We start from the raw sequence: 24,688 nt of genomic DNA, 5'->3' as shown, positions 1-24,688 counted from the left end.
GAGTTTTGGAAAACAGAGGGCTAGATTTATTTTGGACAACCAACCTAATCTCCGTTGTTGATACAAACATTCATAATAAATAAAGAGACACAGCTAGTGAAGTAGCACAGTTGCAACTTGCACACAACAGGTGTCAAACAACAGGTGACTATAAATTCAAACTTAACACTTCCTGCAGCCGCCTCACAATAAAAGTCTGTGTGCTGAAGTCGCCTTGACAACAAAAAAGAGTAGATAAGTGGGATGAGTGAAGAGTTATCGAATCCATATTAGATTTTAATATAACCTAAATTAAATATTTGAATTTGTTAATGGTAGCACTTTACTGCCTGTTTGGGTTGTCACTGTGATGATTCAGTTTGGGAGCAGACTTGAAGAGAGAGCAGTAAAAACTATATCTAGTAAGGTTTTCACATCTAGAAAAATTCAGGCAGGCTGCTCCTGAAATCTTCCTGACATAACATAAAAAGAACAATGCAGAGGTCATGTACGAAGCAACAGAGTCCAACACTGATGAGAGTTTTTTGAGAGTTTGACCTATTAATAATGTCAACAAAAGAGTGGAGAAGAACATCCTGTTGAGAGAGAGAAAACATAACGGAGCAGTTTCATTATGTCCAAGATTGCATTGTTTGCACACTAAACAGTCTATGGTCATGCCCCTGTTGCAGGATATAAACGTCATCACCCCCTCCCAATTGTTTGCGGTGATTTTTTCCTGATGTACATTTGCTCACCCGACTAAGTGTGGAAAATTTCCTAGTTGGCTTTCAGAAAAAATCCTGGGTGAAATGGGATTGCAAAATCTGTCTGTTTGTGTTCACACATGTAGCAAGTATTAGCCTAAATTTTGAACTTCAACAATGAATAAGTGAGAGTAAATGATCCCAGCTAGCAGTGTAGTTAAAGGAGCAATATGTAACTCTGACAGGAAACGTTTAAAATTGGTACTGTAGTGCAAATAAAAAAATGTGTAGAGATCTGTCCCCCCCCTCCCCCTCCTCTTCCATAGAGTCTGTGCACATGTGGGTTAACTGAAGCTTCAGTGTTTAGCCAACTCTGCATCTGTCTTCAGATCTCTCTGTGTTCTAACCTCTCTCCATTTTTCAAAAGCATCTCCAAAACTGATCCTAGTTTTACAGTGTTTCTGCTCGTGGAGCTTATTAGAAACATGCAGAGGCTTTTTAGGTCACGTAGAATCAGATACAAGTTCGCTTCCATCGCTGCAACACCTGTTGACCTGATAACTGGTAGACACAGGGGCGTCCTAAATTGGTGTTTGGACCCAGGCCCAAATTGTAGTAAATTAATGTTTTTAGACAGTTCCTGATGAAATAGCAAACAGGTTAGAATGTTTCACACATATAGTGCTCCCTGGGAAATGCAGTTTTTAGATTCATTGTGATTTGAGGACCTGAAAAAAGTCATGGTACACCAAAATGATGAAATTTTGATGTATATACAGGTACTTTTTCACAGGAAGTGATTTAAATAAATTGTTTAGCTGTCATATGACAAACAGAACCAAAACACAAAGGATCAGGAGCAGTGAGGAAATAAAAACTGCAAGCACAGCAAAAGAAAAAAAGAAAGGAGAAGGCGAAGAGGCAACAGGACAACAATGTTGGGGAAGGAGGGGCAGAGGGAGGCAGAGCATTAGCAAAGAGACTAAGTATCTATTCAGTGACTGGGAACAAACGCAGAGAAAAACGAGCGACAAGAGGCAGCAGATAAGGATGAGACAGAGAAAGAGGAGGCACCTGTGCGCCGCGCCAGCGCTCCTCCCAGTGCTGCTTCTCCAGCTGTGTGTGCTCCACAGTCAGCTTGAGGCTGGACAGCTGGGTCATGAGTGACTGGTAACACACATGGAGAGAATAAGAGATGGAGAGCTAGAGAGAGCAGAGACACAGGAAGAGAGTAATGACAGGGGGGGATTTGGAGATGAGCGGAAAAAAGGTGAAGAGAGCGAGATGCAGAGAAGGGTTAGTGGAGAGGAAGCGGAGGGGATACAGATTCAGAGTGAAGGAGGGAGAGGAGGAAGGAAGCACTGTAAGCAGAGAAAGCAATGGCAGTTTGACCTCCTTTAAATCAACCAATGACAAATATTATGTCAGAAGCAATTCTTTGTTTATCAAAGGATCTTTAACGCGTGCTTGTCCTTTTCCTATTCATGACTTTTTTTAATGTTCCAAAAATCTATATGACAAATGAACAGTATGGCATTATGCAATATGACTGCATAGTATTATACTGTAGTATTGCCTCACTTTATGTTCCTGTAATTACTCAGTTTATCCCTCCAGTCATGACATTTCTTCTGAGCTTTGTGTTTCAGCTGAAGGTCAATGGAATGAGTGTTTGAGCCACCATTGACTACATGTATGTTACACAACACAGTTTGTTTCTTAGCTAAATGTTGCTTAGTGCTGTGCTCATGGTGGCATTTTAAAGAATATAATAAAGAGTACAGTCCAGACATAAATGCATTCAAAGTGTCTTGAGATAACATTTGTTATGAATCGACATTACACAAATAAAGACTGCTTGATTGAGTGCTTGAGTGAAGCACACAATTTGTTATTTAATGCAGCATGTAGTGACAAAGACTGTAGCGATGTCATTTATGCTTACAGGACTCTGTGAGCTGTGAGAATGATCTAATATAATGAGACCATGTTTACCTTCAGCTGTATTTCTTTTCTTTTCTTTGGATATGCTCAGTACATTGCACATTACAAACTCTGTCACTTTTCCATTCACACAGGGTGGGAATCTCTAACATAGATTACAGTAATACTATACTGTAGTTATTTTCCAACAGAGGCTAGTTGTAAAACACACAATTTATCATTTACATGTTACATTTTGTATGTGCATCCAGTTGATAGAGATACCTTTGTGCCTCTCAGTTTCCTCTCATACTGGCCCTTCTCTCCCTCCAGCTCCCCCACTTTGCTCTTCAGTTGCCTCACTTCTTGTATCAAATCCTGCAGCAAAACAAAACACAGCCTCTCTTTAGTGGTCAAACAGTCAAGTGGTTGAGTTCACCTACTGGAAAACCATTAATATTGGTATAACCTAAATCCCAACAAAAGAGTTGTCAACATCACCCCACTGCACACATGCTTTGTATACTGTATATGGGAGAGTATTCAAACATGGAGGTTCACATTCAGTGCAGTTATAAAGGTCTGCAGGGCTGGACAGAGCAGTGGTTAATATCAGAAACACCATCCTCCTGAAACTGCGTGCAGTTATCAACAACTAGGAAAAGGATGAACCTCAGGACCCAGATCAAGAGTGACAGCCGTACAAGCTGTACTTCTGCAAGCCGCACTTCTCCATAGTCCACAGCATTACATATGATTACAGTTACATGACCCATCCACCTGGTCAGTGTGGGAGGAAACAGACAAAGGTAAACATTGTTAGTTGAGGGAGGAACCATTGTCATGCAAGTAAACCACATCAGATCAAATATAAACCCAAAAGCCTGCTCAGAATACAATTTGAGAGGATTCATGAAGAGATAATTCTGATCGAGGCTGAAATGTGTTTTCACAAATACTTCAAACACTTGAGGGGTTAAGATAGAAAGCTGTTTCTAAGTAGCTATACTCCAGCATCTACAGAATCGTAGGCCATATTCCTTCTTCTTATTACTCACTCGGCTTTAATAACACTGACCCCTCAAAGACATTGAAGTATTTGGAACACCACTCAAAAGTCTCCATATCTGCAAGAACCAGAGTAGTGCAAGACCCCAGACTCCTGCAGTAAACACTCAGAAACACTACAAGAGAGGCTGTTAGTTTGATTCTGTGGAAAGATCCAAATACCGGGTGGTTTGTGGACTGGTTAAAAGAGGAGAAGGGAAGGAGAGAAGTAATGATGGGGGAGGGAGGGGAAGAGTTCATCCATCAAGTCTCCCTACGTGTACAGTCTGTCCTCCATTGTGGATCCGGACATCAGAGCCAGACGGGCTCCGGTCTGAGCCGGCTGACCCGACCTGTGGGCTGTGGCCCCGGGCTTGGCTGCCACTGGGCTCCCCCTGCTGGGACCCCCTCTCCTCCAAGGCTCGTTTCTCCTGGATACGCGTGCTGATCTCCTCCTGAAACTTGCACATCTGCTCCTGGAGCTCACTGATGAAGTTAACCACACACTGGAAGGGATGGAACCATGGAGGACAAATGAAGGGCAGTGAAGGAGATGAAGTGGTGAGAATGAGAAAAGAAGAGGAAGACATACAATAAGTTGTAAGAAGAGGAGAGGAGAGGAGAGGAGAGGAGAGGAGAGGAGAGGAGAGGAGGAACAGACATAAAGTTCTCTGTTAAGCTAGTCAGTATTCGGGACGACTAACTGACTAAACAATAAAGAAAACAAACAAAAATGTGATCAACAGATTTTATCGTAATCAATTGCAAAAATGATTCCAGGAGAGAAAATGGTGTTTTCAAGACATTATTGAATTTGTGGATGAGGAGGGGTTAGAATAATCTTATATTAAGAGGAAAAACATGTTGCAGTTACAACACTTCTGAGGAATCAAAAGTCTGCTTCCCCCTAATAACAAACATACACTTTTTGTCCTGCGCATTATGTCAACAAAGAGATATAGGTAGGGCATTGTGAGTGATGACCCGACATGCAGAGGTGCAGGAGAGACAAGCTGCAGCGTAAAACTCAGCATGTGTTTTTGACTGAACACGGCATCTTATGTTTTCTCAATGCTTTGTCACACCTCGCAGCTTGTACAGTATCACACCTTCTGTGATTAGTTTTGTGGAGATGGAGCTAAAGTTTTATGGGGCTTGTTGTTTGTCACACTCAGAAGCACACAGATCAACATCTGTCAGTTTAAAAAAAACTACACAAACTCTTTTGAATGGAACGGTGCACTATTGTTGTTGTTATCATTATTCTTTTACAAAGAACATTCACTGATGTGACCCGTCTTTCAGTGGATCATTGAAAAAGAGAGTAAACACAGACATCAAGTGACAGAAGAACACACTTTAAATGTGTTTGTGTATGTGAAACATACCATCATGTCTGTAACCTAGGAGCTTTCCAGGGCTTATTATGAAACCTTCTTACAGCTTGTGAAATAAATGACAAAGTGCACGGTCAGCCATTGAAACACCTTGTTCCTGAAAAGCTGTTGTTTTAGTGATTCAAAGAGTTCAGCAGACAGCAGTGAGTATGTGTTTGGTCTTGGACTGGTTTCCTGAGGTGAAAGTGTTTGGCTCTCAGGAATGCTCAGCATGGATGCTTGTCATTCCTCCTGCCAGCCGACCGGAGCCTTGCAGCTGTTACTCACCACACACACACGCACGCACGCACGCACGCACTCACACACACACACACACACACACACACACACACACACACACTCACACACACACACACACACACACACACACACACACACACACACACACACACACACACACACACTCACACACACACACACTCACACACGCACTCACACACACACTCAAGTTGCCATCGTAACCAAGAAAAACACTACCTCTGTAAATCAGTACAGCGGATATTTTGGATTTAGGTACGATGCATGTGCATAACACACTGTATCTTATTACTACACCAACTTAGCATCAACTTGTCAAGGTTTAAACAGCTCTGTTAGACACCAGAGGCACAACTGATTTTGAGTTTTAGTTGTTGAGGCCATCGACAAAGATATACAGGCCCAGAGAACAGCTGACAATCAGACAAAAGGTAAAGAATATGTGAGGATCAGACCAGTTTGGAAGTTCCCTTGAGTTGTAAAAGATCTGTCAAAGTCTGACTATGAAGAAGAGTACACAAAAAAATGAATATTGTAAATTCACACCTAAAAAGAAATGTAACCAAATATCATCCCTAATTTGTTTTCAAACTTTACCTGTTGCACTTGATCCTCCACTTTAGCATGGACGCCTACAGTATGGTAACAATTAAAGACAGTGGCTGGCTGACATCATGCTCAGGCCTTGGGGAGGCTAATGTTTGTTGGTCAGTAAAGGAGAAGCCTGAAAAACTAACAACTTTGTCTCTCATGCCCATTAGCAAATTCTAGCATGGCAACACTTTACTAAGAAGAACATATCAACCTAGCAGCTGCTTATCATTGTGAGACTGATAGCATGCTGATGTTAGTTATCATTACTGTTAGAAGTTGAAGTACACAAGATACTGTAGGTCTTGGTACAATAGCCTTTTTACTTTTTTAGATTTTATTTTTGGGCCTTTTGTGCCTTCACTGTAGAGACAGGGCAGTGGACAGAGCAGGAAACCAGGGAGAGAGAGAGAGAGGGGAAAGAAGCCACAGGTAGGACCAGAACCCAGGACGCTCCACCTTGAGGGCCACTGCCTCCATATATGAGGTGCGCTCACTAACCACTACCACTACACCATTTTCAAGACCCATTTTCTACTCAGTCTCCAACAAAGACAGCTCTGGATTTTATTTTGAGACCAGTCAAAACAAAGAGAGTGAAAGCACTAAACTGCCACTGCATTGTCTGATTTAAAGCATCAGTTCAACTGTTAACTCGACTTATTTCTACATTTTAATGGCTGCCTTTTTAAAGTTCTTGTATGGAAGTTCTGGTTTGTGTTAAACTAGTCTCACTGGTTGCTAAAGAGCAGTCAGTCTTATCTCTTTGCTGATCTGAACCTGCACATGCAAATATAATGTTTTCTGATGGTTTGGTGTTTTCGTCATGCTCTCACTACCTTACTTCGTCGCAAAAAAGAACAGACAATTGGCAAAAAAAAAAAAAAAAGTTGCTCTGCCTGGCCATGACAGCAACAGTACGTTACCTCAAGACTGGTAATAATGACTTTATTACAAGTCATCAGATGCCAGTGCTTGTTGGTTTCCAGCTCTGTTAGCTCCTCCCACTGGTTTGTTTCAGAAGCCAATTGTATTATGGTAAGGCAATCAACTGCTTAATGTGGTTCAATGTCCAGAAAGTAAATTCAATCCTGGTGTTTTTTTAAATGTATTTTTGATGATTTCCTTTGATATTTTTATTAGAACATCAATCCTTCAGAACAATATAAGGAGGGCCTATTGTTGGCATGTTTCACAGTTTCACATGTCATCCAGTGTGTGAATAGGGGTGGTTGGACTGACTTATTTTCTCCCATCCTTTGTCTTTGACTGAGACTCTATTCCTCAAAGTCCTGGTTCTGTCTTGGTCTCTATACTCTCTGGACTTGGTTTAGTTGGTCTTGACAACAACACCACGCTATACTATACTAGGTTTTAGTGTTTAGGTTTTAGTGTGTGTGTGTGTGTGTGTGTGTGTGTGTGTGTGTGTGTGTGTGTGTGTGTGTGTGTGTGTGTGTGTGTGTACAACATTTATGGTCATGGAAGCCAAAACAACAGCACTACAAATATTTGTAGTTTCCTACAGAAACAAGACACTAAAAATGATCAATTCAAGGACTTTACCCATTACAACCTATTTCTTTTAATAGAGTCCTGGACAAAAAGTACTTAAAATAAAACAATCTTCCCTTTTCTGTTTGGATCAGAATCTTGGTTGCATGTTGGCTTTGCAGTGGCAGAAAATGTTACACGAGGAGACGGATCACATTAAGGATTTCAGAGGCGGTTGTCCCTGACAGTTCCATCCTGCAGGATTTGTAGTGTGAATGTCCTGCATGTTCACTTTGTGTGGTGTGCCTTGCAGGACAGACAACAATATTTCCACAAAACATCCTGTCATTCCTTATCTTTTCATGTGTCCATCATTGTCTCTCAACATGTCCCACCGTTCCCTCTCTTCCATTTCTCCCCACACCCCTCGGTCCTCTCCCGCATGTCGAGCCTTCTTGTCACCACCTCTCCCTCTCTGTCTACATCCGCTGATGCTTATCACGCTCCATCTATGTGTGTGTGTGTGTGCGTTTCACTGATGGGTGCAGAAAATAGGCCTCTGTGTGTACTGTATGTGATTTTTTTTTTAATCAAAGGAAGACCATTGGTCCTGGATGCTGTCAGAAAATAAAAACCACACACATACAAATGCACTAATAAAGAGGGATAAAACTAAAGTCGAGTTTGTAACTTGTGGTGCCAGTGTGGAGCAGCTGGGTACAACAATGAACAAAGTCTACACAAAGAAACTACTGAAGACAAGCATGGCAAATCAACCATTGTCTGTCTACTGCTTGTGTGCAGCATTCTTAAGTGTGTGTTTGTGTGTGTGTGTGTGTGTGTGTGTGTGTGTGTGTGTGTGTGTGTGTGTGTGTGTGTGTCTGTGTGTGTGTGTGTGTCTGTGTGTGTGTGTGTGTGTGTCTGTGTGTGTGTGTGTGTGTGTGTGTGTGTGTGTGTGTGTGTGTGTGTGTGTGTGTGTGTCTGTGTGTGTGTGTGTGTGTGTGTGTCTGTGTGTGTCTGTGTGTGTGTGTGTGTGTGTTTGTGTGTGTGTGAAGTTAGCGAGAAACATATATGTATGTAGCTGTTTGTACTCTAAGTAAGATGCAGCACCAAGCATTACATTATAAAATAGCTCTGACATTCACAGCATCACAACAACATGCACTGAGCACACACTCACATGTAAATATGAAGTGGATGCAGACTCACCCCTGAAAAATGAAGCCAAATCTGCTGAATGCCTTCTTCATTGTGTTTGGTTGTACAAAATAAACTTTATATGGTCACCACTTTTTGATAATTAAATTAGTTTGAAGTCTGATTTGGGCTGGCCAATTAAACTTAAAGAGTATCACAGTTGATTGATTGATTGATTGATTGATTGATTGATTGATTGATTGATTGATTGATTGATTGATTGACTGACAGTGTGGCTTTAAATAACAGAGGGACCTTGCCAACCAAGCTAGCACTAGTATTAGCTCCTAACTTCATGATTGCAAAGCTCAGGATCTTCTCCATCTCTGCCTTTTTTTCAAATATGATCATTACAGAGGCATGATGCTGACAGCCAAAACACCCAACAGCAGACATCCAATCAATGGGTCAGGGTTGCTACATTTATTTATTTCACTCTGTGGTAGTTTGTCTTCTGGTGGAGAACGCTTTAATGCAATGTGAGACAATTTTTCCCATTGAGGCAAACAGGCCTAATCTGGAGTGAATGGATGTGGCTTGATCAGGTCTAAATAACAACCAGCCCCCCTACTGTCATCAGACCTGACTCAAATGTGGTTCAAAGAGTAAACCACATTACTTTAGCAATAAAGTAAATATTGTGTTTATGTAGGAAGACAACAGACTTGTTTTCAGGACATTTTAGAGACAATATTCAATTTCAAGGCAAATTAGATTTGACTCAGCATTATTCTATAAATGTCTGCATAACTTTTAGGAGGATGGTTACTTTTTGAGGTGTTGACTTTATTGTTTTATGAAAGCTGTTTATGTGGCAGGCAGCTCGCTGCAGGGTTGTAACTGTCTGGAGAGGCCAGTTGATGTGATCTGGCTTGTTTCAGAGACTTAGCGCTGGAGCTTGAATCTCATCCAAACACATTTCATTCTTTTCCTCTGCCAGGGGAGTTGAATGGGGTGTGTGATCTTACTATTTGTTTACAATTTGTTTATCTATAGTGACAGATCTGACTAAGATATAGTGTTAAGACAACCTTCCATCAAATTGTTGGATTTTGGATGTCATTTAATTTTTTTTTTACCCTGTGCTGGCAAAGAGTGGAAAAATTCATCTTGTGGATTTGTTGACCACAGCAGCTTGTGTTCAATGTTGTTAATATTTGGTTTGGCTCAGAGACGGGGGGAAAACTTTGACACCAGACAAACAAATGACAAACAGCATGTCTAAGAGATATAAGAGTAGCTCAACTTGACCCTAAATAATCCCTTGATTTATTTTCTCTAAATATGAAAGCAGTATCTTCTTCAGAATCTGTGTTTGGAATGGACTGAGGCTTTTTTAAATAACAAATGATAAATCACCTCTTAAAGTCGTGCATTGTAGGGGGGATCAACTTCTCTTTGGAGACTAAACTTTTAGTGACAAATGTGTTAATGCCATTGATATGCCAAACAAGCAAACCACCAGGAACAAGATTAAAGTATAACATTCCTGACAATCCATTAAAACGCTATCTAGAGACCACATATATATTTTATTAAGATAAATTTGACTTCTATTTTGACAGGAAATTTCATGGAGGCACAATGTTTCATATTCAAGATAGACTGGTTATGAACAAAAGAGATAAACACAACATCAGACTGATCAGAACTAAACCTACATCTATGCTGTTCAATTCTTCTCTCACAGAAAATGTTAAACAACATGAGTATAGTGTTACGTATAGTTCTGTAGGGTCAGACGATATTACCCTTAAAGACTTTATATGCGATTTTTTGATCCAGCAGATGTCGCCCTTGAGCACCAGCATGAAACTAAAACAACTCGCGCTGCATTGTTGTGTTAGCATGCTAATGCTAGCAATCTTTATTATGCTGGTATCTTCACACTGCATGTAAATTTACCTGAAATGAGCGTGATCTAGAAACACAGTTAAGCAGTGAGTACAGTATGTTATTCTTCTTTTCTCTAGTCCCTCAATTAAACAACTTTTATACACGAGGGGAGGAGTCAGCCGGCTGTCCCGACGATGTAAACAAAGTATAGATAGGACTCTGAAAACTCTGAAAACATCACAGACAGTGGGACTCGGGTGTCACACCCATTGTCATGACAGTCATGACTCACAGAGTTATTTTCAGAGGATATACTTGATTTATATTATATTTAAGTGTGAAAAATCACATTTAAGGCCTTTAAACAATTCTTCAGTGTATTTAGTCAGAATCGTAATACATGCATAAATGTTGTTTGTAATCTCTTCTATAAAACTTGGTTTACATCCCAAAGGTTTGATGATTTAGTTTTTCCATGTGACTGATTCCTGCATTAAAAATGTTGTCGTTTATGATCATTAGTTATTCCTACATAGTGTTGCTTAAGTTCATGAAAGACCACTAATAAAAACAGACTTCAAAGCAACAAGTGCTTTCAACTAGAAACCCATTCATGCTGATCACTCTTGCTCTCTCTCTCTCTCTCTCTCTCTCTCTGCCTACCTCTCAGTGTGGAGCCTACTATATACTGTATGCATGTTTCTGCTTACTTCCATTCAGGTCAAGTAACCTCAGTCGTGCTATTGCTCAGTAAGTTGAGCAGTATATGCATGTTTAATATAAAGACACACACACACACACACACACACACACACACAGGTTTATTGAATTCCCATACCTCAGCCTTATTCTGCTCTGTCTCTGCGGGCTCTTTTGTCTGTGTATTTGTCTCCTCCATGCTGACGAGCTTCAGTTTGAGGTACGACACCTCATCCATGAGATCCAGCTTCTGAGTCTCTAGACAGGTCCTGCTCATCAGCTCCTTGGAAGAAACACACACACACACACAACTCGGTTATTTACAGTAAAAACAACACTTTTAGAAAACCACAACTGTAGAAAATACAAACATCAGAGGTTAAGTCAACGAGAAGTCAGCGTACAACTCCACTCCATACAATGTTCTTCCCACACTAACAGAACAGGCCAGGCTGGGGGCCCAGACCCCTCAAAGCTAAATATACACACTCACACAGGCGAACCAGGGACTCTATTAATATATCACTGTGCTTCTTTGGTATGGGAGAGAGGAAAAAGAGTCTATCTAAAAGAGAGAGAGAGAGACAGACAGGCCATCGAACATGAAGAAGTGTTTCTCTCTGACTCATAGTAAACACACAACTCTTAGCCAACCCTCAGCGTCACTGTTGCTTTCATTTCCTCATCTGAGCAGCTAATCCCACTTCCTCTACTCTGAATGAAAAACTTAAGTTGCATTGGATTGTTCTTTAAGCCTCTGACACCCTTCTGTTTTAAATCATTCTTGTTGAGATGAAACTTGTCAGAAGGAAACGGGGGAAAAACTTGAGCCTGTGAATAGTCTCCCCTGAGTGAGATAAACCAGATCTATGTGGTACAGAGAGACTATGATCCATTCTTCTTGTTGGTATTTGAAACAAACCAGAAATGTAAGTCCTTTTTCATTTGATTGATACAGTGACAGTTTAAACACTTCCTGTATCTTTTCCCCCCCTGAGGTATATATCAACATGAATAATAGAATAACAAAGATGAAATCGCTTCAGACACTTTTTTATGATTCATAAAACAGACAGGTGTGTATATTCATGATAACAGGTTCTGTGAAGATGCTGATTCACACTCGATGTGTTCAGGTATGATTTCATTATTTGGTCATGAACTAAAGAAATTGACTTGTTTAAAATTTTGACTTGATGATGAAGTGGATCACCAAAGTTCAGATTCATCCTTTAGGCCCCATGTGTGTATAGCTTTAATCTTAAACTATAATTAAATCATTTTTATTATTCTAATATATGAACACACTTTTGTTTGGTATTGTCTTGTACTGATGAGTATTTTCCATCCCTGTTGTTTTAAAATCTTTCTGTCTGAAGGAAGTGTATGTTAATAGGTTTATAGGTGTCACATTTATTATATCACTGACATCTCCTTTTGACCACAGACGTATAGCATACTAAAGAAAAGATAACATATGTCAACACCACAGCCACAGACAGACAGCTAAAACCCCATAATTACTCCAGCTCAGCAGCCCAACACATATACACACACACACACACACACACACACACACACACACACACACAATCTGCTTAGTTAAGGCAGATGACTGTCAGTTTGCAATCTAACACCAGTGTCACTTACAGCAGGATAAGCTGCAGTCTTTAGAGGTAATTTATCAGAACTCTGTGGCCAAGGCCCACAGCTCAGCTGCCTGACATCTGCTTTACTTTAATCATGAGAAGCAGCATGTGACAAATTATCATCCTCTCCAGAGCATTTATAGATCTCTTTAAAGAGGCTGCAGCCATTTGTGAAACTGAACTCTGGAAACCTTTCTCACTTCTCCGGGCAGCTTTGGCTCAGTGGAAGTCGTTTGTCTATAAATCAGTGTTGGGGGGTTCTGTCACAGCTCCTGCAGTACAAATGTTGAAGTATCCTTGGGCACGACACTGAACCGTTAACTGCTCCTCTTGGCACAGCCAGCAGTGTTTGAATGTGTGTTAATGGGGTTAGTTAGTAATGATGGCCTCTGATTAGCGGCCCCCTGCCATCAGTGTGTGAATGGGTGAACGTGACATGGAGTGTAAAAATCACTTTGAGTGGTAAGGAGTCAGTGCAGTCTATTTACCATTCATGTTACCATTAAATCAGGGTCAGCAATTCTCCGAGTAATTTTGTTTTCTTTCAATCCTAGCATATTCATGATCAGGTCAAACAAGGTACAGCTTAACCTGTTGCCTTTGCTATCAGGAAGAGGCGTAGTAAGGTATCCTTAAAGATTTTTTTCTAGATTTGTTTGCTAATCAGATAGCATATGCAGATACAAACTGTTTTCTAATGCCAGCTGGGAAAATAATGAACACATGTATAATACATAGTTTTGGAGACTGAAAGTCTTTCAGAAAGTTAATTTTGATGACAGTCTTCTAATGTTAAGAGTTAAAGGTTCAGCCCTGATTTAATGGTAACATGAATGGTTCTTTTTGATGATTGAAATCAAAAAGAAGAAAACGTTATGCATCTATACATTCATTTCTTCTGTGCCTGTCCCAAGAGGACATGTAGTCAGAGTATGACTTTATGTGTGGGTGGATCCCCTCTAGCATGAGAACACAGAGAGAGAGAGAGGGAGAGAGAGAGAGAGAGAGAGAGAGAGAGACAGAGAGACAGAGAGACAGAGGAAGAGAGAGAGAGAGAGACAGAGGAAGAGAGAGAGAGAGAGAGAGAGAGAGAGAGAGAAAGAGAGAGCGAGACAGAGGAAGAGAGAGAGAGAGAGAGAGAGAAAGAGAGAGAGAGACAGAGGAAGAGAGAGAGAGAGAGAGAGAGAAAGAGAGAGAGAGACAGAGTGCTGACTAAGGGCTATTTCTTATTAGATTAGTTGTGGTTCCCACAGCATGTAGTAGCCTTGCGGCACAAGAACACGACGTTACATAGCTATCTCTCTTTTCCCCTTCGCTCTCAATCAAACACACACTAGAAAGTGACAGTGACACAGACGGAGGGCATCAAGCCGTTAACATGATGTCACCTTTTAAATCCTTCAAACTTCCTTTCTTTATATTGAGGATAATTAAGAGTAGCAGATTTGGGAGATAACAAATGTGTAAAAAAGCAATCGTACCTTCATCCCTGTCAGCAAACATCTCATATCACCTCGGTTATTTGGACAGCTGTCATTCGCTTTGAAAGGGAACAAGCAGACAGAAAGACACCCACCCACACACACACTAACACAAACTGAGACAACAGCTAAAGATAAGTCCAATAAAACCTTCAGAATGGATGGATTGTTGGTAGGGGCAGCCTGCTGCTATGGACCCCCCCCCCCCACCCCTTTCTGTGTCTGTTTTTTTAGAAGCCCAGGAGGTCAAACCATCATAGGCTGGACTCTCCAGTAGACGGAGCTCCCCCGACCATCAGTGAAGTGATCTGGCACTACCATCCAACGTCCCTGACTCCCAGCCACCACCATCAGACTGTTTCATCCCCTAAACCACCGCCGTCCTTATTCATGCACGGCCTGCTCCGACATCCACCTCAGCGGCGAGGAAGTGTGGACAATGGGAACGTGAGGAATTCAAAGGAGAAATCCTACCTGTGTCTTATTCCGTCTCCTCCTATCACATTTTTCTTAACAAAGAGCATGGTCTTTTACCTGCTCTTTTGTAAAGCATCTGGAGATAACACTTCTTATGAATTGGAGTTAAACAAATAAAGACTGATTGATTGAGAGAGAGTCAGACCTCCAGTCACCATAAGGAGGGTCAGGTTTAGTGGAAAGTGGAGATCTACTTTCAGTTTAAAGTGGCATACAGAGAAAACAACAATGATTGCAAAAATTAAGGAAGGAAACTGCATCTATTTCACTGTAACTGCAGCATGGTATATATATATATATATATCATGTTTTACAGTAACAACTGGTACAAACAGAGAGCAGGATTGTGCAATAAATAAAGAAATAAACAAGAGCCACTTGTGACTCCTGCATTTTCTTTTCATGGCCGTTCTTGTTCAGAACAGACATCATGGATTAGTGGATTACAAAAGCTGAAGATAAACGTCACAATCCTGGTGTAAAACTTATTTTGGGTCTTTGGCCTTTTATCCCCTTATGTCTTGACAACAGGGAGTACAAAGAGCCTTTTGAGGAGTCCAAACAGAGGGTTGATTCTGTGATACACAGAGATGTGCTCTTGTTGTTCCCAGCCTGGCAGATCTCATGACCTCATTACTGACATCAAGTAAAACAGCTCCAATGTCTTGAAGATGTTCAAACTTTCAATTCCTTAAACCTGCAAGTAAGTTCAAGTTTGTTCTCAAGTTAAAAAGGTGTTGATTTGCTCAAAACACTCCTGTGCGTGAGGCTGTTATTAAACCCTTTAGTACAACCCTGTTCCAAAAAAAGTTGGGAAGTTGTGTAAAATGTAAATAAAACACAGTGTGATGATTTTCAAAGCATAGAAATACAACTTATCTATTGTTGAAACTGAGAAATGTGATTCTTTTTTTCGAAAATGATATTTCAATCCTAAATTTGATGCTAGCATAACGTTTCAAAAAGAGTCTGGACAGTGTCGTGTATCAAACTCTGTTGCATCACCTCTTCCTGTATCAACACTGTATGCATTCTGGGAACTGAGGAGACCATATGCTGTTATTTTAAAGGTTGATATTTAAATGCTAATAGTATCACCTTTTCCAAAGTTTACTTTTAGTTTAGTGTTTGAGCTAGTTTGCTTAAAAGCACTAAAATGAAAAATGTCCATTTGTTCCAACCATTAGCAGAATAATGACCCACAGAGGCTCCTCCAGTCAGGCTGGACGTATGGGCTGGACCTGAAGAAACCTTTTGGATTACAAATGAAACCTCTTCAAGAACTTGAACTAAGTCTAGTTTCCTTGTGGCTCAAGCTTTGAATGACCATGAACTGGATGAAAAAGGGACCATCACAGACTTTTGTCTAATCCTGTTTTGACCAGAGAGGACGGTGTGTTGTAGTGTTGTGACCTACAGCTACTATTTGTTGTTGTTGGTGTAAAGCCCATGACATATCAGGACAGGTGAGGACTCAAAGCAGGTCGACATTATAAAGTCAAACAGGAGAGCCCTAAACATGGCCACTCCTTTATTTATTCATTTCCAGCAGCACCTTACTTCTACCAGCTCGTCTGTGTCACACTGTGTGCATCCTGTCTGACTGCTGACAAAAAGGAAACATGCTCATGCCGTTACAGGAACATATATCACATCATGTCTGAAGCAACATTTAACTTTTATAGCTGCTGTGCTACAGGCACTATTTGTTGGTGTGTGTGTTTCGGAGGATGTATGTATTTATTGTTTGTCCCTCTTCTTCAGGTTTTGTAGTTCTTCCTCTCATCTCACTCTGTTAGTGTGTGTAGTGTGATTGGTTCCTTTCTGATCTTAACTTGTTACTTTAATGTTAAATTAACTCATTCATTGACCTCAGAAGTAAAGCCGCTGTTGGTAACTGCTGTGTTCAGGCTTTGACCATCAGATGCTATGCCTTATGCAAAACGGGAGGGTCTGACCTCTGGAAATATAGTTCTTGACTTCTAAACTTTTTTTATTGTTTTTCAATGAGGAACATTTCAGAACATGTGTTTGTATTATTATGGGAAACATTAAATTGTTTAGTTGTTTAAATAACCACTCAAACTGAGTCTAAACTGTGATCAGTGAACTGAGCCCTGATTAGTCTGTGATCTCTTGTAAAGATGGAAAGGCACTTTTTTGATTGGGCCTGATTTCTTCCCCCCCAGTTTAAAACCTCCGACTAATTTTAGGGTTGGCTAGAAAAACCACCAGATGAAGTTGTTTTGTCCACAGTGTGAGAGAGGCGATCATAAACTAGAAAATTGGAAACCTATAGAAGAAAGAATTTGTAAAACAAGTAGAAATAGAGGTCCACTTTGTCCTCATCTGCCCGCTGCATGAAGCTCCCTGTGCCAGGTGACAGCAGCAGAGCCACACAAGGATCTAATGAGACTTTGATTAGCATAAGAGCCACAATGTATACATTTAGCAGCTCTTTACTGGTTGTTACTTTATGAGACAAAAGGTCTTTGGCAATAACGGTTGTCACCATTCATGCCAAAAAAGCATCTAAAACTTGAACCTGAGAGTCTAGTGAATTACCTGAACAAACAATTTGCTTAAATTTCAGTCTTAACAGAACCTGCATAATAAAATAAAAGTGACCCCTGCTCATCTGACAGATGGATAATACTATATGCACCATCCAAATATCTGCTGCTGCATCATTTCTGTCTTCTTTGATTTCTGTTCATCACATAATTTCACAAAGTAATGCCGCGTTTAAGGGTGTTCAGGACAAAGAGTCCCTGTGAAATCAACCATCAAGTGGTGAGTTAAATATTTCTGAAACTTGGCATTTTTGCTGACATCTTTACAAAGGGCAGAAACAACATAAGTTGAATACTGGTGAATGATAAATACAGATTTTGTTGATTAAAATGTCTAAGAAATACAAGAACAATGCATTGTCAAATAAACAATGATTCCTATATTTGGTCTCTGTCTTAGTTACTTTGTATTTCCAGCATTATTTTTCCACACACTAGTTTTTTGGTTTGTACATCGCTGTTTCCTTTTCATGGTGCTTTCAAACTTGAATACTGAGCACAAAGTGGACTGTACTTCTCAAATTAGGAGGGCCACTCGACAAGCCCCTCTGGGTTTATTTGGCTCCTCCAGCACATTTCTTTCAAAATGTATATTTTGTTAATTAACTAATCATTATGTACTGTCTGTTTTTCCATTGATCTATTATGTTTATGTTTTTTTGTGCAATAAAAAAATAAAAATAAATGATGGTCAAAGTTTAACAGGATTTGTTTTTAAGCAGCAAGAAAGTATCAGGAATGTTTTATATCACCAGGAGGTCTGTGAATGATCCCATGCATGTTTTATTTAACAGAACCAGTAATATACTGCCATCTTAAGTTTGAGTCGAAATTGTTAAAAGGCTTCTGTTGTTGTTCAACACCATCAGGTTTACCGATATATAAGGGTTTGTGTGTGTGTGTGTGTGTGTGCGTGCGTGCGTGCGTGCGTGTGTGTGCATTACCTGTTGAAGCATCTCCTCTGTGGAGGCCAGTTTTTGTCGGTGCTCCTCCAGAGAACTTTCCAGGTCTCTGATCTTCTCTCCCTGAGCTTCCACCTGGTCAGTCAGAACGCTCACCTAATGGGAGACACATTCATTATCATCAAGTCACACACTGCTTGAGCAGAGCTAAACTGTCCAACAGCAAAAATAACACCCCATTGTTATCACATACTGAAGCCAACGCACACATGCATGAATGAACACACACACTCACACATACAGGATCATTTATCTTTTGTCAAATACCAAACTTCACACAGACACAAATTCAAATGTCACTTTATTCCTGCATCATCATCATCATCATGTCTCTGCTCTGCTTCACACTGAGCACAAACACATTCATGATGCTGGCATACCTAAACTCTAAAGCACACACTGTTTTCAGCAGCATGTCACTCGGGAATGTGTTACACATTTACTAAAATCTCCCTAACAACACACTCAAAGTCAAGTGAAACAACTTTTCTCTCACTTTCTCTCTCAACACACGCACACAAACAGCTTTTGATGTTCTCCTGTTCTCCTAAACTTTGCCAACTCCCTTTGACAGCAGCTGATTTTCTGTCACTTCAGCTTCCCCGACTTTTACCCTTGTAGCCACATCCTGTCTCACCGTGCTCAGGCAATAAAGCACCTCCTCTAAAGTGTAGGGCTCAACATGTATCAAGATCCAGATTTCAAAGAAAACAGAGACGTGTGTGGTCACAGGGAGGAGACAAGAGAATGATCAGGAAGAGTGTGTCAAGAGATTCCTTGCAATGACTCTCTGATCCATGAACAAGTAAATGAATGAGTAACATTAACTGTAAGAATGCTTCATCAGAAAAAAAAAAGTAAACTACTAATACGCTATATAAGGGTGTACTACCACAAACATTAAAGACAATGCATGACTTTTAAACAGTAGGAATTCACTTTGTTGTAAACAAATACCCTTACCTCTCTGTGCTCTGCTACTGAGTTTCACACACACAAAAAAAAGTGAAAGTTCCTTACTGCGTGACAGAGTGAGCACATGCTAACAACTTAAATAACAAGTTCTGAAAGGTGGAGAGAAAATAGCAAGCAAAGAAACTTGAAGATGGGAACCTTTCAACAACCAGTCAAATCTTCTGTCAGGAAAAATAAGCCCCGGTCACCTTATATATCAGCCAATCACAGCAGGTCTCCGTTGAGGAATGTGTAACAAGTAGGCGTGTGTGAGCATTGGAGGAGGTTAGACATAAAATATGGACTCTTTGTCAACTTCATAAAAAGCGTCCACCAGGTGGGTGATGCACTTAAACATTTAAGTAAGATAAACTCACATAGACTGAGAGTGGAAAACAAACACACAAACACACAGGTGATGAGAGCCTGAGGGACAGTTTAAAAACAGTGTTTGAAGGAGGAGGAATGTGAAGGCTGATTGTGGAAATCACAGCTGTATGAAGCAGTTATTAAAATGATCTAAGAGCACAGAGAGCCTGTTGACACCATGCAGGGTACAGGGTTATAATCTTCTGCTTTCCACAGCAGAGCTGTTGGTGATAGTTACTCAATATGCCGTCAGTGAACGCATGCAAAGACAGTCTGAGGTGTCGGGGCATGTTTTGTTTTGAAATAACATGAAAAAGTACGAAGATAAGAGATAGGTAACGAGCTTATTTACACACAGAAAGGATGGAAAATGACATTGTCAAAATACACAGAAATAATCTTAGAACACAACTAACTGAACATAAGTGATTGAAGATGTGATTCCAGTTGATTGTGATGTTTACACTTGGTTTTGGCAGGAGTGGAACCAGACAAAAACAACTCTGCTGTTTTAAATTCAAACAGTTGTCTTTTTTTTACCTTTATTTAAACCCATAACAAATGAGGTTGACAACAAACATTGGAATAAAAATGATCACAAGTTCCCAGTTACAAGTGAACCAGGGACATTAAAGGTCATGCACAGGTGGCTGTACAAGCTCATATGCAATGCTGCGTTTTAGGTTTCTAACAGAGGCATTCACTGATACTGGTTTTGTATGACAATGACTCTAAACCAACCATCACTGTGAATATACATATATGTATATATATATTATTTAATTTAAATGATAATATACCGTATTTTCCGCACTATAAGGCGCACCGGATTATAAGGCGCACCTTCAATGAATGGCCTATTTTAGAACTGTTTTCATATATAGGGCGCACCGGATTATAAGGCGCATAGAATAGAACGTGTTTACAACTGAACAAGGCTGGGAGATATTGTGAATATATAAATATAAATACGTATAAAACTACGTTTTATACGTAGTGCATTCACAATAACTCAACGTTGTTCAAACGTTAATGTGCATATTCACAATATCTCCCAGCCTTGTTCAGTTGTAAACACGTAAAAGAAACACAGTCTGATACCGCTAATTCAAACGTTAGTGCATAACTCAACAATGTTCAGTTACGTATAACACGTAAAGCTCACTTTTTCAGTTCATTCCCCGTCCACGAATCCCTCGAATTCTTCTTCTTCAGTGTCCGAATTGAACAGTTGGGCGAGTACGGCATCCAACATGCCCGGCTCCCTCTCGTCATTATCCGAGTCAGTGTCGCTGAGCGCCGTGTACAACCAGTATGGATCAACCAATTAACCAACTGATCCATATATAAGGCGCTCCGGATTATAAGGCGCACTGTCGTTTTTTGAGAAAATTAAAGGCTTTTAAGTGCGCCTTATAGTGCGGAAAATACGGTACACACACTTATTTATGTAAATACTGTAATTGACATCTTAATTGACTCATCTGTCACATAACTGCATTTTACTTATCATGTTACTTCATCATCTTTTGCACTATTCACCACTGTACTGTTTCATATTTAGTCATGTAAATATTAGTCTTTTCTTATTATGTTTACTGTTGATATTTAATGTTGTACCTGTACATAAGAGAGCACAGTTCACCAAAGTTAAATTCCTTGTGGGCCATACTTGGCCATCTGATTCTGATGTTAGAAAACTGTCTTTGGTGGCTCAGGTGGTAGAGTTGTATGTTTCTCAATCATAAGGTTTGGGGTTCAATCCCCAGCTCCTGCAGCTACATGTCTGATGTGTCCTTGGGCAAGACACTTAACACAAAGCAGCTCACACTGCTTCATTGGTGGTGTATGAATGGATGAGTTAATACTGATGGACACTTTATAAAGCAGCCTCTACCATCAGTGTGTGAATGTGTAGGTGTGACCTGCGGTGTAAAAGCACTTCGAGTAGAGGGAAATTTAGAAATGCGCTATAAAGTCATCATTTATCATTTAATTTGAATGTGGGCTTTGATTTTCTGCGACTATCTAAGTAAAGAGAACTTGTTCGAACCGATTCATGCACTAATGATTTACACTTCAGAGAAACAAACTGTGAAAGAAGCAGCAACAGCCTCAAAAACAATGACACACACACACACACACACACACACACCTGTAGCACCAGAGACTCCTTGTCTCCCTCTAGGCGAAGCAGTCTTTCTTGGTAGGTCTCATTGTTGGCCGGAGTGCAGAGGTTCACCTGGTTAAAGGCACAGAAATGAAAATGAGTTAAAACAACTGAGTGTTACTATTTGTAAAGGGAATTTAAGCCATGTTGTGTGAAGAAAATCAATCCCTAATGTGTAGCATCCACCAATCCAATATGACTGAATGCCACTTAGAAGCCTTTCAGAAAATGGTTATGTAGCCATTTTGCAAAGTACAGGATGCAAAGGAAGACAATTGTAGTCCAAGCTGACGTTGCCTGTTTTTCTGTTATACAGTTATAGAGTGTAATACATTTATACAGGCAGATGTGATGTTGGTCCACTGATGTGCAGGACCAATCTGGGCACAAAATGCTAACACACTCCTCCTGCACAACTAAGGAACAGAGATGCTGCTGTTCACATAGAGAGATTCCTCTGAAAGCACATGATGAAGGGTTATCAGCGATCATCTGACTTTACTGACTCTCACTTATCCACTGTTACCACAGCATGAAATGGCAACATGTTCTCCACAGCTTGTGAAATGATTTTCACAAAACCAAACAACTGTGTCCACTACAGTGGCAACAAAAATGTCTAAAAAAAAGCTGAAATGGAAACTTTTTTAAAAGCCAGACGTCCTAGTGAAAGAGAAAGAGCTGTGTCAGGCTCTGTCTAGGAATAGCAACCTCATGTTATATAAAATTGCACCAGCACGACAAAGCACTGATTTCTTTTGGTCAGATGGTCAGATGTAATTTTGCCAGTTTGGGGGTTCATACAGCTTTTAAGAATATGGCAGAAAAATGTGTACTGCAGCTCAGGATGCAAAAAATAAAAAAAACAAGCAAGACTACTTTAAATGATGTTAAGCTTAGATGATGTAGTAAATTGAGTTTCCATTTCTCTCTTCAGAGTCAGATTATCCTGTCTTTGAGTGTGTGTGTGTGTGTGTCCAAAACTGCTGACTCCTCGGCCTGCTGCTGCTGTTAACAAGGAAACTGAGAGAGAGAGAGAGAGGAAGACATTATCTGGTCGAGAAGCCTGGACATTATAGGAGGATAGTTTCTGCTTCTCTCAGCTGCAGAGCAGACGAAAAGCTCAACAGTCGCCACATAAATCAGAAACCAACAAATCTCCAGTGCAACATGCATTAAGTCAAAGCGTAGTTCATCATATTATAAAATGAAAAAAAAATACAAGTCTTAAGAACTTAAATATTCATCAGACAAACAGACTGGCTTCCTTGGACTGATGATTTGGCCAAGACATTTGTTTTCTTTCCTTAAGGAACAGAATACAGTTGACACATTTATTACAGTCATATTGTCAAGAAGATCTTAACACGTTTTTTTTTTTACATTTTAAGAATATTTTAAGATGAACACATGTTTCTATGTTCTCATGCAAAACAGATCTAAATACTCTATGTGCATATACTGTAGTTGTTGAAAGCTGTTGCCCATTAAGACTCCCTTAAAGTCATCCTCTAACTCTGCAGTTCAAATTAGCTCTTTGAAAATGTTTCAGCTCATTGGTTTTACAGCCTGCAACTTCACTGTTCCGGTTGAATCTTTCTCGAGAATCCACCTTGTTTTCAAAAAGCTGTTTCCAAGGAAGCTCTGATAACCTTTTATATGCCACCAGCTCTGCCCCCAGCTGTGTCAATGATTTGCTTGTGAACAAAGTGGAGCATTTAGCAGTTTAAAAGGCAGATGTGTCCCTCAGGAAGTGTTGAAAAATCAGACCAGAACTGATGGAAGTGAGTCATGGGGTTACACCATATCAGCCATAACATTGTGACCACTGACAGGTAAAGTGAATAACCCTGATCAACATGTTACAATAATAATAACCATATGTATATAGACTTGAACAAGTAGAACAAGTTACAAAGTGCTTTACAATTTAAACAAGGCAAAATAGTGAAAACAATATTACCAATTACCAATAAATAAAGGAAATCAAACAGATAAGACCCGAACATCAGTTTGAAGAAGACATTTGTTTGAAGAAGACATTTTAAAAAGGACACTGCCTGCCTGACATCTCAAGGCAAGGAGTCCCTGAGGTGAGGGACTCAAACTGCAAGGCTTGGTCACTTGTTGAGACCAGTCGAGTTTAAAGTAGAAAATTTTCGGCTTCAAAAAAGTTGAAAATTTTCATGAAAAATTTTCGGCTTCAAAAAAGTTGAAAACAATTCTGCTTCAAAAAAGTTGAAAATTTTCATGAAAAATTTTCGGCTTCAAAAAAGTTGAACATTTTCATTAGAATGGTCGTGCTGGAAGATCAAGGCAGCGGTCAGGCTCAAAGTGAGTTTGCAAATCCCAGATATAGGGTGAGGCCTGGCCATTTAAAGCTTCAAAAACAAACAAACCTCACAGGTAGCCAGCAAAGGGAAGCAAGGACGGTGTAATGTGGTCAGTTCTCTTGCGAGGCGCTGAAAGCCTGGCAGCAGTGTTTTGAATTCTTTGCAGACTTTAGATGTTACGCTTGCTAATGCCAGAATCAAGAGCATTACAATAACAGAGTCCAGAAAAAATAAACACATGGTTTGATCCCCAGCTCCTGTAGTCCATGTTGAAGTGTCCTTGGGCAAGACACTGAACCCCACAGCGTTTATGGTTATGAGAGTCCAGAAAAGGATAACATGTCCATGTGCTATTTGCAAAGTGTGAATAAGAGGCCCTTCCTGTTGTCAAGATGATGACCCAGTTTTGAAAGCAAGAATGTAAACATCTGTATTCAAAGCTTTTAACTCAAAGTCTTATCTGATGCTTACCATAGAAAAAAAACTGCGGAGATTGTAGAGCAAGATTCAAGTTCAAGGTTCAAGACCACCTAAAGCGATATTTCACAAATATTTCCTTTCCTCATATCTTATTTAGAAAGAACAGTAAAAGTTA

At 40.1% G+C, this 24,688-nt stretch overlaps 1 protein-coding gene across 2 annotated transcripts in view; it reads right to left on the bottom strand.

The window, feature by feature from the left end:
- Positions 1 to 24,688, bottom strand: part of ppfibp2b (PPFIA binding protein 2b) — a 70,127-nt gene that overhangs the window by 20,367 nt on the left and 25,072 nt on the right. For both annotated transcript variants that reach the window (XM_065956500.1, XM_065956501.1), the window contains exons 4-9: positions 21,746 to 21,832; positions 18,250 to 18,363; positions 11,265 to 11,408; positions 3,935 to 4,162; positions 2,895 to 2,987; positions 1,761 to 1,889 (exon numbers count right to left, since the gene is read on the bottom strand). In XM_065956500.1, coding sequence (XP_065812572.1) covers positions 1,761 to 1,889; positions 2,895 to 2,987; positions 3,935 to 4,162; positions 11,265 to 11,408; positions 18,250 to 18,363; positions 21,746 to 21,832 — 795 coding nt within the window. The remainder of the gene's footprint in view (positions 1 to 1,760; positions 1,890 to 2,894; positions 2,988 to 3,934; positions 4,163 to 11,264; positions 11,409 to 18,249; positions 18,364 to 21,745; positions 21,833 to 24,688) is intronic.

Source organism: Labrus bergylta, chromosome 7 (genome assembly GCF_963930695.1).
Source record: "Labrus bergylta chromosome 7, fLabBer1.1, whole genome shotgun sequence".
In the NCBI taxonomy this organism is placed as follows: Eukaryota; Metazoa; Chordata; class Actinopteri; order Labriformes; family Labridae; genus Labrus; species Labrus bergylta.
Note: the sequence above shows the minus strand (reverse complement) of the source record. Positions and strands in the feature narration are given on the sequence as shown.